This window comes from Eretmochelys imbricata, chromosome 24, assembly GCF_965152235.1.
Source record: "Eretmochelys imbricata isolate rEreImb1 chromosome 24, rEreImb1.hap1, whole genome shotgun sequence".
Lineage (NCBI taxonomy): Eukaryota > Metazoa > Chordata > Testudines > Cheloniidae > Eretmochelys > Eretmochelys imbricata.
The window spans coordinates 342,626-357,569 of NC_135595.1; the positions used below are offsets into that span (position 1 = coordinate 342,626).

General features: G+C 39.6%; 1 protein-coding gene across 2 annotated transcripts in view; it reads left to right on the forward strand.

Annotated features, from left to right (window-relative positions):
• Positions 1 to 14,944, forward strand: part of ASH1L (ASH1 like histone lysine methyltransferase) — a 154,791-nt gene that overhangs the window by 114,146 nt on the left and 25,701 nt on the right. For both annotated transcript variants that reach the window (XM_077841176.1, XM_077841177.1), the window contains exons 7-10: positions 3,772 to 3,866; positions 9,540 to 9,613; positions 11,195 to 11,240; positions 11,492 to 11,600. In XM_077841176.1, the coding sequence (XP_077697302.1) occupies positions 3,772 to 3,866; positions 9,540 to 9,613; positions 11,195 to 11,240; positions 11,492 to 11,600 (324 nt within the window). The remainder of the gene's footprint in view (positions 1 to 3,771; positions 3,867 to 9,539; positions 9,614 to 11,194; positions 11,241 to 11,491; positions 11,601 to 14,944) is intronic.

The window sequence follows — 14,944 nt, forward strand, 5'->3', positions numbered from 1 at the left end:
TGGTGGTGTGTAATACTCATGAATGCCAAAAGAGAACCAACATGATGTTAGGCTACATACATCATAAGTAAATTAGGGAAATGTGGTCTTTAGTGAAATTACTATAAGGTGGATGCAAAATTGGTTGAAAGACCATACACAGAATAGTTATCCAGTGGTTCACTGTCAAACCTGGGGGACATATCAGATCACAGGGGTTTGTCTTGGGTCCAGTACAATTCAGTATTTTCATTAACTGCTTGGAGGACTGGAAGGGACCTCAAGAAGTCATCTAGTCCAGTCCCCTGTGCTGAGGCAGGCCCAAGTAAACCTCCTAAACAATTTCTGACAGGTGTTTGTTCAGTCTGTTCTCAAAAACCTCCAATGATGGGAATTCCACGACCTCCCTTGGAAACTTATTCCAGAACTTAACCACCCTTATAGTTAGAAAGTTTTTCCTAATATTTAACCTAAATCACCCTTGCTGTAGGTTAAGCCCGTTACTTCCTGTTTTATCTTCAATGGACATGGAGAACTATTGATCACCATCCTCTTTATAACAGACCTTAACATATTTGAAGACTTTTCTCAGGTCTCTTCTTTTATCAAGACTAAACATGCCCTGTTTTTTTAACCCTTTCTCGGAGGTCAGATTTTCTAAACCTTATCATTTTTGTTGGTCACCTCTGGACTCTCTCCAGTCCATCCACATCTTTCCAAAAGTGTGGTGCCTAGAATTAGACACAGCACTCCAGCTGAGGCCTCACCAGTGCTAAGTAGAGCAAGACAGTCCTCTAGTGTCTTACACACAACACTTGTCGATACACTCCCAAATATTAGCCTTTTCCACAACTCCTTCACATTGTTGACTCATTCAATTTGTGATCCACTGTAACCACCAGATCTTTATCAGCTGAACTACCACCTACCCAATTATTCCCCGTTTTGTAGTTTTGCATTTGATTTTTCCTTCCTTAGTGACGTACTTTGCAGTTGTCTTTATTGAACTTCATGTTGTTGATTTCAAACCGGTTCTCCAATTGTCAGGGCAGTTTTGAATTCTAATCCTGTCCTCCAAAGTGCTTGCAACCCATCCCAGCTTGGTGTCCTCTGCAAATTTGATAAACATACTAACTACTCCATTATCCAAGTAATTAATTACAATATTTAATAGTATCGGACCCAGGACTGACCTCTGTGGGACCCCACTAGATACACCTTCACAGTCTGGCAGCAAACCGTTGATAACTACACTTTGACTGTGGTCTTTCAACCAGATGTGCACCACCTTGTAGTAATTTCACTTAGGCAACATTTCCCTAGTTTGCATATGAGAATGTCACGTGGGACTATGTCAGAAGTCTTACTAAAATCAACATATAGCACACTGACTGCTTCCACCTTATCCACTAGGCCAGTAACACTGTCAAAGAATGATGATGTAGAAGCAAATGCATACATGAGTTTGAAGCAAAGTTGGATATATACTCGGCATTAAGTAACAAATGTAAGTGTATCTAGAAGGTAGAACAATGGACTCGGAGTGATGGTACTTCAGTTCCATTCCTGGATCTGCCACTGATTCACTGTGTGATATTGAGAAAGTTGCTTAATCTACCCGTGCCTCAGTTTCCTTGTCTATAGGATGGGGATCATCCTAATTTTTTCTCAAGTAATAAAGTGCTTGGATGAAAGGCCCTAAGAGCAAAGTACAATAATAATATAAAAGAGGTGGAAGAATGGTTCTGCGCATAAGGCGCTGCTTTGGGACTTCATGTTCACTTCCCTGCTCTGCCATAGACTTCCTCTGTGACCTTGGCAAGTCACTTAATCTCTCAGTCTCAATTCTCCATATGTAGAATTGAGTTGTTAATACTTTTTCCCACCCTTTGTTTTTTTATTTATTTAGGTCCTAAACCTGCAAAAACTCTTGCACATGCTTAACTTTATGCATTCAAATAGTCTCATTGACTTTTAGCAATTGAGGGTACTCAACCACTGGAACAGATTACCAAGGGATATGGTAAATTCTCCATTACTTAAAGTCTTTAAATCAGGGGTTGGCAAAATTTCAGAAGTGGTATGCCGAGTCTTCATTTATTCACTCTAATTTAAGGTTTCGCGTGCCAGTAATACGTTAACTTTTTTAGAGGGTCTCTTTCTATAAATCTATAATATATAACTAAACTATTGTTGTATATAAACTAAATAAGGTTTTAAACTGTTTAAGAAGCTTCGTTTAAAATTAAATGCAAATGCAGAGCCCCCCAGTCCGGTGGCCAGGACCCGGGCAGTGTGAGTGCCACTGAAAATCAGCTCGCATGCCATCTTTGGCACACGTGCCATAGGTTGCCTACTCCTGCTTTAAATCAAGATATATGCTCTAATTCAATCACGAGTTGTTGGACTAGGTACAGGAATTCACTGGGTTAAATTTGATGGCTTATGTTATGCCAGAGGTCAAATAGATGATCCTAATGTTTTTTTCTTACCTGAAAATCTAACTCTGTTACTTGCATGAATAAAGTTAAGTACATATGTCTTAGACAAATCAAAGCCTTCAACTATAAACTCTTCAGCACGGGGAGTGTCTCATAATGTACAACACCCAGCATAACAAGTCCCACATCCAAGTTGGGGTATCTGGCTGCTATTGTAATACAGATAATAAATAATAACTAAATGAGTGAATATACTTGCTGAATAAATACACCTTCTGTTAGATAAGAGAGGGTATTGACAGAAAGGGCTGAAGAAGGAGTAGAACCACTGGTTTTCTCCATCCATAAATCCTCTTTCTAGCCCTCAGAAATTCTTATTGGCTGTTGTCCCTTTAAACTCTGGTATCAATGTCAAGTTGGGTTTTTTTTAATTGATGATTAAACATTCCATTTTCTGATTCAGTACCCTTTATATACTGTGCCATAGTATGTTGTTTAAAATTTTTCTTTAAATAAAAGTAAGAATTTTTCTGTCCCCCTACTCATGTTTAGATGGGCCTGGTGAGTATGCCTCAGACCTACAATACCAAATGTGCACAGGCTCACTTCTTTCCCTCCCCTTTTCCTCTGCTGGTTGCTGTCTGTTTAGTTTCAGCACTTCTGCTGTTTTACTGGTTAACAAACTCTTGAAGGGTTTGGAGGAGGACATATGCAGTCAACAAAACAGTGAAACTGACTATACACAAAATGCTATCAAATGCACTAAGTGAGCAAACTGAAAAAAGCGTATATTATTTTATTTAATCTCTTACCTTTTTTGTTCTAGTAATCTTGGACATTATTTATAACAACTGTAGGTACAAATATTGAGATGGAAATGTGATTTTTCAAGTCGATGTTTTCCCTTTCAGTATTGTCCACAAAGAAATTATACAATTAAAAATAATTTTGACCATTAGTCTTGAAACAGGTAGGTTAGATCTACTTGGAAAACATCTTGGAAAGTTGATTTAGGCTTTTGGAGTTTGTATCTTCTTTAGTCCATGTAAATATGACATGTAAAAATAACCTATATGAGCCCAGGTTACAATTTTCAAAATAGTATGCCTAAAGATACCTACATTCCTATTTAGACACTGAAATACAAGTGGCCTGACCTTCAGAAGCCCTGAATCCCAGAAAAGGCCTGATTTTCAAGAGTGGTAGGGGTCCAGAAAAGTGGTACAGACCATTACTGTCTGACAGACTAGAGGATTAATACCTTCATTAGCATAGAAAGTGTTGTTTTCACAAGTGATAAAACTCTTTCTCACTCTGGCTTTCTCTGCTTCTTTCTGCCTCTCATTCTCAGCCCAAAGAGCCGCCTGATCCAATTAAAGAAAGAGAAGCTGGAGTACACTCCTGGAGAGCATGAACATGGATTGTTCCCAGCTCCTATTCATGTTGGTGAGTACTTCATATATGTTTTCTATTACTGAGAATCAAGTGCCACTCCTCAGGTTGGGGGTTAAACTTTTCCATTTAGATTTTCTGTTCTCTTTCTCTCTCTCCTTTTCCTCTCCACTTTTTTCTGCCTTTTTCTTGTAGAGTCACTCATTTCCCCTGCTCTTTAACTGTCAGAAGTCATACTTATTCACTCTGTGCTCTGTGAACTGTCTTTAGTCTAACAGTTCAGACTGAAGGGCACTCTGTGTGTTAGGTTTGTTTTTGTAGAAATGGCTTTGTAGCTGTTCAACAACCAAAGTTTCTTGTCCCCAAAATTGTATCAAACTCATTTGATTCAGACTCTGAATGCTTTCATCATTCAGAGGTCTATGGGAACAAGATGGACTATATGAGAACTACAATAAAAGCTTCAATTATTTTTTGGATTTTACTGTTTGCAATTTTTCTGTTTACTCTACATTGTCAAGATCTTAATCTAGTTTTCATACTGGTTTATCAGTCAGAAAATAAATGTTACTCTTTAAACATTATATACTTTGCTTAAATGTTGTACAATAATTTTCTTTTCAAAGCAGTATTAAAGTAGGATGGAAACCAGTAAAATAATGAACACCTGTTATATCTCTAAAACAAAACACAAACATTAATAAATCCTTCCCACATACCTGTGAATGTTTTTAGCTTCCACTTTCTAGATGAGGAAAGGGTAGATACAGAGAGGTTAAGTCACTTGCTCAAAGTCATACAGGTTGAAATTCACCTTTGTGCAGAAGGCAAGTGCAAGACATGTGCATCACTTCAGTCCTATTTTGAGAGTTTAAATAAGACTTAAGTGATGGGTAGGTCTTGTGCTGACTCTCTTTCACAAAGGTCAGTTTTACCCCCAATGTGCTAGTGGTAGCATTAGGATTAGAACTCAACAAATTCCTGGCTCTTAGTCACATACTCAGACTACTAGATTATACTGCTTCAAACTAGTTTATTGTTTGACATAGGACCTCCAGACTGAGGGCTTTCACAAACAGGTCACTTCCCAGTATAGCAGCAACCAATCTAAAATTACTTTTGAACACAATTGTCTAGAGCAGAGCACGTAGGTTACTCCTGAGGGCATTCTGCGCCAAAAAAAATAAAGTTCTGTGCACAATATTTTTAAATTCTGCTAATTTTATTTGTCAAATAAACGTGGAGGCTCCAGCATGGCATTGGGAAGCACAGGCCACCGGCTGCCCAGAGGTGGGTGATCACAGGCCCTTGTTGGAGGGTTCTGGGTGCAATGGTAATAGGACTCTGCAGGGGGGGTCCAGGTGAAGGTGGGTGGCGCTCTGTGGGGAGGGGAGTCTTGGTATAGGGGGTATAGAGATCGGCTGAGGGAGTCTGGATGTGGGGAGTTCAGTTGCTGAGGGAGTGGGACTCAGTGGGGTGGGGATCCAGGTGGCAACTGTTTGGGGCTTGGTGGGGTGGGGATCTGGGTGGTCCAGATGCAGGGGGAGTGGGGCTCATCAGGGGGTTCTGAGTACAGGGGGTGAGGCTCAGCAGGAGGGTCTGGTATGAGGGGGTTTGGATGCATGGGAGTTGGGCAGATGGGAGAGCAGCTCACTGTACAGGGATCCTTCCCCCTGCAGCTGAGGAACTATGGGGGCAGGATGCAGAGGAGAGGGGAAGTTTACAGAGCTTTCTGCATACAAGCGAAAAATCTGGGGGTGGGTCTAACCCGGCCCCAGATGCCATGCTGGGGAAGAGGAAGTCCAATCCTCCCCAGCCCAGTCCAGACTAGCAGCTGATCCCGGCACAGGGTAGGAGCCACCAGCCTGGTATTCCCCAGTTCCAAGTGATTTACCTCTCTGTCAACTGCCCTGGGCACCCAAAACATACTGTTGGAGAGGGTTGCATGACCGTTCTTGTGGCTTCCCTTTGCTTCTCCATCAGAAAATCATTTTTCTGCAGGGGAGCAAAGAAATCTGTGGGGGGACATAAATTCTGCACGTGCGCAGTAGTGCAGAATTCCCCCAGGAGTAATAGGTGCAAACTCCCTGTGTTCTATTGATTTGTATTACAACATTACACTGGGAAAAGGGGTTTGTAGGGAACTTTGCATTGTTCAGACAGAATGTTTGTGCCACCAAATGTTTTTGTTTGATTAGAATGTCTCCTTTAGCCAAGCACTTGTGTGTTGTGTTGTGTTGTGGGTTAGCTTATTTAATGAAACAGCAGCTGAAGGATATGACAGATCTTCATGTGTAAATCAATAACCATGAACTTTTAAGAATTCAAATTTCAGAATTAAAGGTATTAACAAGAAATCTGTGAACTTTCTCAATAAATTCCTCCTTTTTTATTAGTTCATGTGGCTTTGTCCCACAATTGAACTGTCTCCCTAGAGGCTCAGGTTTAGTATGCAATGCAATGATCCTGTTCTCTTTTTTCCACACAAAGCCATAACCTCCAGTTTATTTGTACCAGCAGACACAAACTTCTGCAATAAAGATAAGGCAGCTTTAATTACTCTGTATTGGGTAGCTGGAGAGTGGTATAACTACAGAATAGTGTTACAAGGTTTAATTCTCTGCCAAATAACTTTTCTAGTGCCTGCTTAATGAGGGCTGGAGAACGTTCCATATTCTCCAGGCTCAGTGCCAGGGCACTTGAAAGGGCCTTTTGTTTCACTCAGTGAGGTCATAGAAGTGAAAGCAAATTCCCAGCAGATTTAGCTGTTTCCTGGAACCTGCTAAGGGTAAAAAAAAGCTTTGAAAATAAAAACTAATTTAAGAGTAAGTTGTAAGGAAAACATTACAATTTTTATTTTCCAGTTTTCTCAATGATGGAGGTATGCATTTGAATCTAAATGAAACCACAGAAATTATTGCTAGAGGAACATGAAAGGGCTTGATTAGACCCAGGAAAGCCAGGATGTTTGGGCATTGCGCTGACACTTCATCTATATTCACCCCTTTTGGTTTCAGATCTGTGCAGCAGTATCCCAACAAAATGACAGGACAACATTTTAATCTTAATTTAAAAACTCCTGGTGTTTGCAGTATCAAACCCTGACACTTGTAGAAGCCAGGTTCTTAATGGCAGAAATTCTATGCACACCAAGAAATTGAACTATTGCGAAAATGTTTTTTCAATATCATGTCCCCTTGAAACGTTATTAGGAATGGCCTTGTCAAATCTACACTTAACATTTAGGCCACTGTCAATACCAGTTCATGGAAACCGATTATTGAAAGTCATTTTCAGCACTCGTTCGTATTCTTAGGGTGTAATGGGCTTAAGACTTAGTACATTAGACCCTAATGGATTCTCCTGACCCCTCTGGTCTATTGTGTAAATTAGGCTTGTGGAAACTTTTTGTATATATTTGTTATCTGTGCTAGATCATTCTAGTTCTTTGGGCACAGTAATGAGAATTAAGGAGAGAGTATCAAACTTTATTTGAGATTTCCTAATTAGAAGTTACTGATGAATAATGTATAAGACAGTGCTTCTCTCCTCTAGTCAGATAGCTGTTTTCCTTAGTAAGTCTCCTTAAGTAACTTCATTTCTGGAAGTTACAACAGATTTGTACTGTGTAGTATCTGTGTCCTCTACTAACTGTTTGACACCAACTGTTGAAATAGGAAGGAATAACTCTTACACAAAAGCAGTGGGATGGGCTGTAGATACCTCTCCAAAAAAAGAACACTTGTACAACAGGTTTTATTCAGGTTTCAGAGTAACAGCCGTGTGAGTCTGTATTCACAAAAAGAAAAGGAGTACTTGTGGCACCTTAGAGACTAACCAATTTATTTGAACATAAGCTTTCGTGAGCTACAGCTCACTTCATCGGATGCATACTGTGGAAAGTGTTTTATTCAGGTCACTTATACTGGTTAGGAAAGAGGAAGTGATATGAAGATGTGGAGCTTGGAATCAGGAAGCACTTCATATATACTGGAACCCTGCACTGCATAGCAGATACAATTATTTTTAGAGATCTCCTTGTTAAATTATGCAGCATAATGCCAGTAAAAGAGCCATTCACTGTCTCATTGGTTAAGAAATCAAGTCTGGGCAGAGTTCTGGAATTCTTGTCTAGATACTTGAGAACCAACCCAGCCACTGTCTCGTCTCTCTTTACAAAATGTAGTTCAGTGCAAACTGTTCAGTCTCTTCCAGCCTCCTCCTCTCTTCATTGTATGATTTAGTAAATCAAAAGTGCTTAAAGAATTCCTCTTTTCTTCCAACATCTTTTTTCATGTCCTATAATAAACAGTGTACGCATAGTAATTGTGCTCAGTTTGGTAAAATAAGTAGGGGGAAAATGATCCTTCCTGAGAAAATATAAAGTAAAATAGATTGAATGCTTAAGAACACTATTCATTTTCTACTTGCCATATTTTTAGTACACCCACTTGAATTGCTCTCCTAAGTGCTGTATACTGGGAGCAAGGGGAGCACTGAAGGGGACTCAGATGATTCTTAGGAGCATCCAACTGAGTACTTTATCAGATGACTTGGTCAGATTTTCCAGAAGAATGTGCAGAAGGGAGAGTAACAGTTGCTTGTTTTACAGACATCTCACACTGATAGGAAGTACATTTTTAATGAGGATTGGCAAAATAAATTCTCCACAATGTTTCTCTGACATAGAGGGCAGGGCTTCATGGATCAGAAAATTTCACTTTGAGTCAGGCTGGGAAAAAATCCAGGATAGTCCCACCTTTTGGAAACTTAACTGAGATCCCATTTCAGTACATTCATAGGTCGGGAGAGGGAGGGAGGAGAGACTCACCCTCTACATACTAGTACATTGTTTGGGGAAAGGGGGTTGTGAAGAGCAAATGCCAGAATGAAGTCCTGACTGAAAAGCACAACTTTGGAAATTGCTAGTGGAAAAGATCTGTTACTGCACTCTTGGGTCACCAGGACCCCACTCTACATACTGTCCCAGTAATAACATTGAGATGTTACAGTGTGAAAAATACTGCAAAACCAGAGTAGGTACCTTCTTGGGGAAAATAGATTTTTGAAGATTAAAAGGCAAGTCTTTTTATATCTGTAAAATGTATTCTGGCCTTCAAAGTTGCTCGCTTTACAATGACCTCTCCTGTGAGAACCCCCGCAGAGATCTTGGCATTGTTGTCAGGAGTTTAGCTGCAAACATCAGAGTTTTATGATCTCTCTAAGGTCAGTCATCAAAGTACAGTTTAAGACCCCTCTCCACAGAAAGCAGAGTGCCTTTCCCCTCTCACCTTCCCCAGCAAGCCAATCTTCATATTTGGAAGTACAGTTTATGTGACCCCACTTAAGAGATTAATGGAAAAGATCTGTTACTGAACTGTTGGGTCACCAGGACCCCACTGTACACACTGTCCCTGGTAATAACATTTAGGATGTTATAATGTGAAAAAACCTCATTCAATACCCATAAGAATAAACCTATCTGTGACACTAGAGGAAAGCCAACAACACCAGCATGTTGCGATGCTTTTGAAGGATTCTTTACTGACATGTTTCCTGTGTTGCCCCTAATAAACAAAATGTTCTTTGAGGATTTCTGCTATTCTGCCTTTTACTATTTTCAGAGATTTGAGGGGCTCTGTCAGAATTTGGGCTCTGTGCCCATTCATGATCCTCTTTCCTCATGAGTATACGTGAATGAGTGACATATAATCAATTTTGTTTCAGGGAAGTATCTGAGACAGAAGAGAATAGACTTCCAGCTGCCGTACGACATCCTCTGGCAGTGGAAACATAATCAGGTACAAGACAAAAATGTTACTAAGTGCCAAGATTGCATTCAGAAATTCTAAAAAGAGACTAGGGTTCTTACACCACACCTACAGTAACATTTTCTGAATATTGGTAAATATTCATGTTGACATTAATGAGAAAAAATAATTCGCATATATATATTTAATGTGGACAATTTCCATTTTCCCCTTCACTGCAAAATAGCAGCAGTCTACTGAGTTTCTGAAAAAGCCCATCTTTAATTTTGCTATGGACTTTTATTTTGGAGGCCTGCTTACTTTTTATAAGGATCTTGTTTTAGACGCGCCTCAGGAGAATTCAGATGTACTGCCAACAGAACTGAGAAATTTCAGGCCTTGTTTTTCTTGAATCAGTCCCAGCAGAATGGAATTTATTTTTTACTTGCAAGCTGAAATTTTCATATTGAGGGGTGTGCAGAGAGTGTTTAACAGTTACACACTTTAAAGATCTTTAAAAAGAATGTAAGCCTAAAAATAGGGATTTCTTTTCTTTTCCTTAACTGAGAAGTCTCCACCAGTGATTTAACACAGGCAGGGTAAATCCATCTCCAGCTCTACAGCAAGAAATGAGCTCTAGGAGATGTAATCTCGCCATGTAAGTGAGCTAAACAAATTCCCAAACTAGTGTGGCTCCAGGTGCTCATCAGAATACCACCAAAGTCTAATCTTAAAAAAGTGAAAGCTGTTGACATTCTACTTGGGGAGAGTTCCTGGCTTTGACTTTAAGATTAGCTACCTCTATCAATATCTTATCTATATTATAATATTACCTAGTTAAAAATGGTATGCACTCCTCATGCACCTAATATCTGAACACTTACAGAATCATTTTGTTATATGATGTCTGAGACAGTTGATACTGAAAGGGGCTACTAGTGCAGTACACACAGAAAGTGAATTGTAATTATTCTTTTAAAACAATTAAAAGGAGAAGCAATTAATGTTACTATATATTAAATTATAAGCTGAAATCTAGTTCTGTAATAGCTTATGTAGAAAATATGTAACAGTGGGAACTCCGTTTTATCTCCTGTCCTCTCCTTATATATAGCAAATTATTCTGACTAAAGGATCTGCATTTCCCTTGGTTCCAGCCCAGAGATCTTGGGCCTGAGTTCTGATTCCCCCTCCTTACCACTGTACTGCGTATGAATATACTGCTCTACCACAAGAGCAGGTGCCCATACTCAGTTATTTTAAATAAGTATTTTTCTCTGCAATGCTGAGGGAAATATTACTATCCCAAAAAGCTATGTCTGTTTCCATAGATGTTCTGTTTGACTTTTCCTGATTGCTGTGTCAGACAATATGGAGGAATAAACCATGTTGGAAATTTTGTTCAGTAGGCTCTCTAAACTTAGGTATTTTTTATTCAGATACATTTTTAATCTCTCCTCTGATGTGCGCACACAGAGAAATAGCCTGAGCTGATCTTTATGCATATATTATCCAGTAATTAACATAAATATATACATATGAACAACATGCCCATCATTTTCCTGACACTTCTGAATGTCAGCTTCAGTTGTTCAATGTATTAAGTAAGAATTTTCTTTTTCTTCCTTTTAGTTGTACAAAAAGCCAGATGTCCCACTTTATAAAAAAATCCGTTCTAGTAAGTAACTTTATTAATTATTATTATTTATTGTATTTATTACTTTATAGTGGGTGTCATTATACATGTGCCTTTCACTAAGCAGTGTAAGTATGGAACTTTGACATGACTTCCTTTCTTCCACCACCCCTCTGTTCCATAAAAGACTGGCCGTCCACCTTCTTCTCAGGTTTCTATCATTGGGGTGAAAGCATTTCAAATAGCTGTTTTATTCTGGAAAAATTATTTCTTTTCCTTTTTTCTTTTTCCAGACGTCTATGTAGATGTTAAGCCTCTTTCTGGCTATGAGGCCACCACCTGCAATTGTAAGAAACCAGATGATGGCAATGGAAAGGGCTGTTTAGATGACTGTCTTAACAGGTAGGAAATGTGCTGATTAAGCAGAATAAGGGAATTCCCCTGAACAGGCTAATCCCCATAAACTGATACTATTTGAAAGTTAAAGAGATGTGCTGGGTGTGATCAGAAGCTCATCAGTCTGAAATGATCCCAGTACAACAAAGTGTGGATACAGAAGCATATAGCATAGTTTCCTTTACTAGCTACCGCTTTAATAATAAGAGAGCATGCTATTTCTTTCCCTTCCTCAGGCAGGAAAGCAGTCTATTGGGCTGTGCTTGAAGCTTTCAAAGACCCATGTTATTCCATGGACAATAGTAGAAGCCATTCTTTTGATGTTTCCTTTTGAAGAACTTTAGTTTGAGGACTGGAAGGAATCTCTCAGTTGTTCTGAGGTCATATCTATGTTCAGAAAAGAGCAGTTGCTGATGGAGCTGGAAATGGATGACTCGGGAGGGAAGGGAAGGTATGAAGAAAGAACAGGAATCCCATGAGGAGAAGAGAAACGGAATGTAGTAATTATCACAAAGAGAAGAGCCAGGAAGAAAGTAAGAACAGAGACACGTTATAGGGATTTTGGATTCCATTCATGACTACCCAGAACAGTTCTCTGTAGGGAAGAGCATGACATTTCTTCAGTCTTAGAGACTAGTAATCAAATAACATCTTAGACTAATTTGCCATTTCATTATGATTAAATCAACTTTGCTTATGAAAGTTCTTCAGCTCTTGTGTGCTAAGCACAGCTCTAGTCTGCATAATCATAGAATCATAGAATATCAGGGTTGGAAGGGACCTCAGGAGGTCATCTAGTCCAACCCCCTGCTCAAAGCAGGACCAATCCCCAATTAAATCATCCCAGCCAGGGCTTTGTCAAGCCTGACCTTAAAAACTTCTAAGGAAGGAGATTCTACCACCTCCCTAGGTAACTCATTCCAGTGTTTTACCACCCTCCTAGTGAAAAAGTTTTTCCTAATATCCAACCTAAACCTCCCCCACTGCAACTTGAGATCATTACTCCTTATCCTGTCATCTTCTACCACTGAGAATAGTCTAGAACCATCCTCTTTGGAACCACCTCTCAGGTAGTTGAAAGCAGCTATCAAATCTCCCCTCATTCTTCTCTTCTGCAGACTAAACAATCCCAGTTCCCTCAGCCTCTCCTCATAAGTCATGTTCCAGACCTCTAATCATCTTTGTTGCCCTTCGCTTGACTATCTCCAATTTTTCCACATCCTTCTTGTAATGTGGGGCCCAAAACTGGACACAGTACTCCAGATGAGGCCTCACCAATGTCGAATAGAGGGGAACGATCACGTCCCTTGATCTGCTGGCTATACCCTACTTATACATCCCAAAATGCCATTGGCCTTCTTGTCAACAAGGGCACACTGTTGACTCATATCCAGCTTCTCGTCCACTGTCACCCCAGATCCTTTTCTGCAGAACTGCTGCCTAGCCATTCGGTTTCTAGTCTGTAGCGGTGCATTGGGTTCTTCCGTCCTAAGTGCAGGACCCTGCACTTATCCTTGTTAAACCTCATCAGATTTCTTTTGGCCCAATCCTCCAATTTTTCTAGGTCCCTCTGTATCCTATCCCTACCTGCCACCATATCTACCACTCCTCCTAGTTTAGTATCATCCGCAAATTTGCTGAGAGTGCAATCCACACCATCCTCCAGATCATTTATGAAGATATTGAACAAAACCGGCCCCAGGACCGACCCTTGGGGCACTCCACTTGATACTGGCTGCCATCTAGACATGGAGCCATTGATCACTACCTGTTGAGCCCGACAACCTAGCCAACTTTCTACCCACCTTATAGTGCATTCATCCAGCCCATACTTCTTTAACTTGCTGACAAGAATACTGTGGCAGACCGTGTCAAAAGCTTTGCTAAAGTCAAGAAACAATACATCCACTGCTTTTCCTTCATCCACAGAACCAGTAATCTCATCATAGAAGGCGATTAGATTAGTCAGGCATGACCTTCCCTTGGTGAATCCATGCTGACTGTTCCTGATCACTTTCCTCTCGTGTAAGTGCTTCAGGATTGATTCCTTGAGGACCTGCTCCATGATTTTTCTGGGGACTGAGGTGAGGCTGACTGGCCTGTAGTTCCCAGGATCCTCCTTCTTCCCTTTTTTAAAGATGGGCACTACATTAGCCTTTTTCCAGTCGTCCGGGACTTCTCCCGATCGCCATGAGTTTTCAAAGATAATGGCCAATGGCTCTGCAATCACAACCGCCAATTCCTTTAGCACTCTCGGATACTTTAGGTTACCAAAGAGGTTATCTTTTTTAAAAATGATAATTTCATTAATTTTCCATTGTTCCTGAATCTAAACGACACCCTATCTCCCCAGTGCTCCTGTCCCTCACAGCTCTCCTGCCATTCAACAAAGTGAGATTAGAAAAAATGAAATTTTTCTAAGAATTTATTTAAATTTTCTAATGTTTAATCCCAGAAAGTGTGAAAAGATCAGATCTTCCTGTTCAGCATAACACATCCCCCAAATGAAGCATCTGCAGTTTACTCATCCTCCTTTGAATATTGTCATAGAGTCCACTGCCCTTTCCAGTTCAGGCCTGTATTACAGCATAACTAGAAGAATTAAAATGGAACACTGTACCAAAAATGTTGTTTATCATCCCAGAAGCAGAGCCAATCCATAATCTCCTTCTCAGGATTAAAACCATAGCATTCTCCCAATGGATCATTCAACAAGGTGGGGGAAAAATGTTGGCGACTCTGAAAAAAACAGGTTGCACAAATTTATAATAGGTATCCAGAGATTAGTGTAAGGGATTTCTATACCTTTTACTAGCCAGTCAAAATGCAAGAGATATTGAACCTGATTCTTTTCTCCACGATGTGACTTTGTTGAAATTGCACACCAGCTAAACTGACATAAAAGAGTGGAGAATCAGGACTGGACTCTGTTGAAATGCTATACATAAATTATGCCACGTGCCCCTGTAAGAAGCATAGTAGTGGTAGAGCTGAGCAGGAAATTCTTTTCTGATCCTGGGAAGATTTTTCAAAACCTCAAAAAATTCATCCCCAATCAGAACTCAAAATTCAAATCTCAAAAATGTTTACAAATTAATCTGAAAAAAAAACATTTTACATCAATCAAAATGTTTAATTTCAGTTTCGACCTTTTTATTTAAACAAGACAATTGTATTATAATTAGTTTAACTTTTGAAACAAAAAGGCATTTTGAACCTATAACCATAAGTTTTCATTTTGAAAATATTGAAATGAGACATTTCCAGATTTTCTAAACTTGTTTCCAAAAAATTTTTGAACTGAGAAATTCACTGAAACCAGTCCTTTTCCAGGAACAATTTCTGTTTTG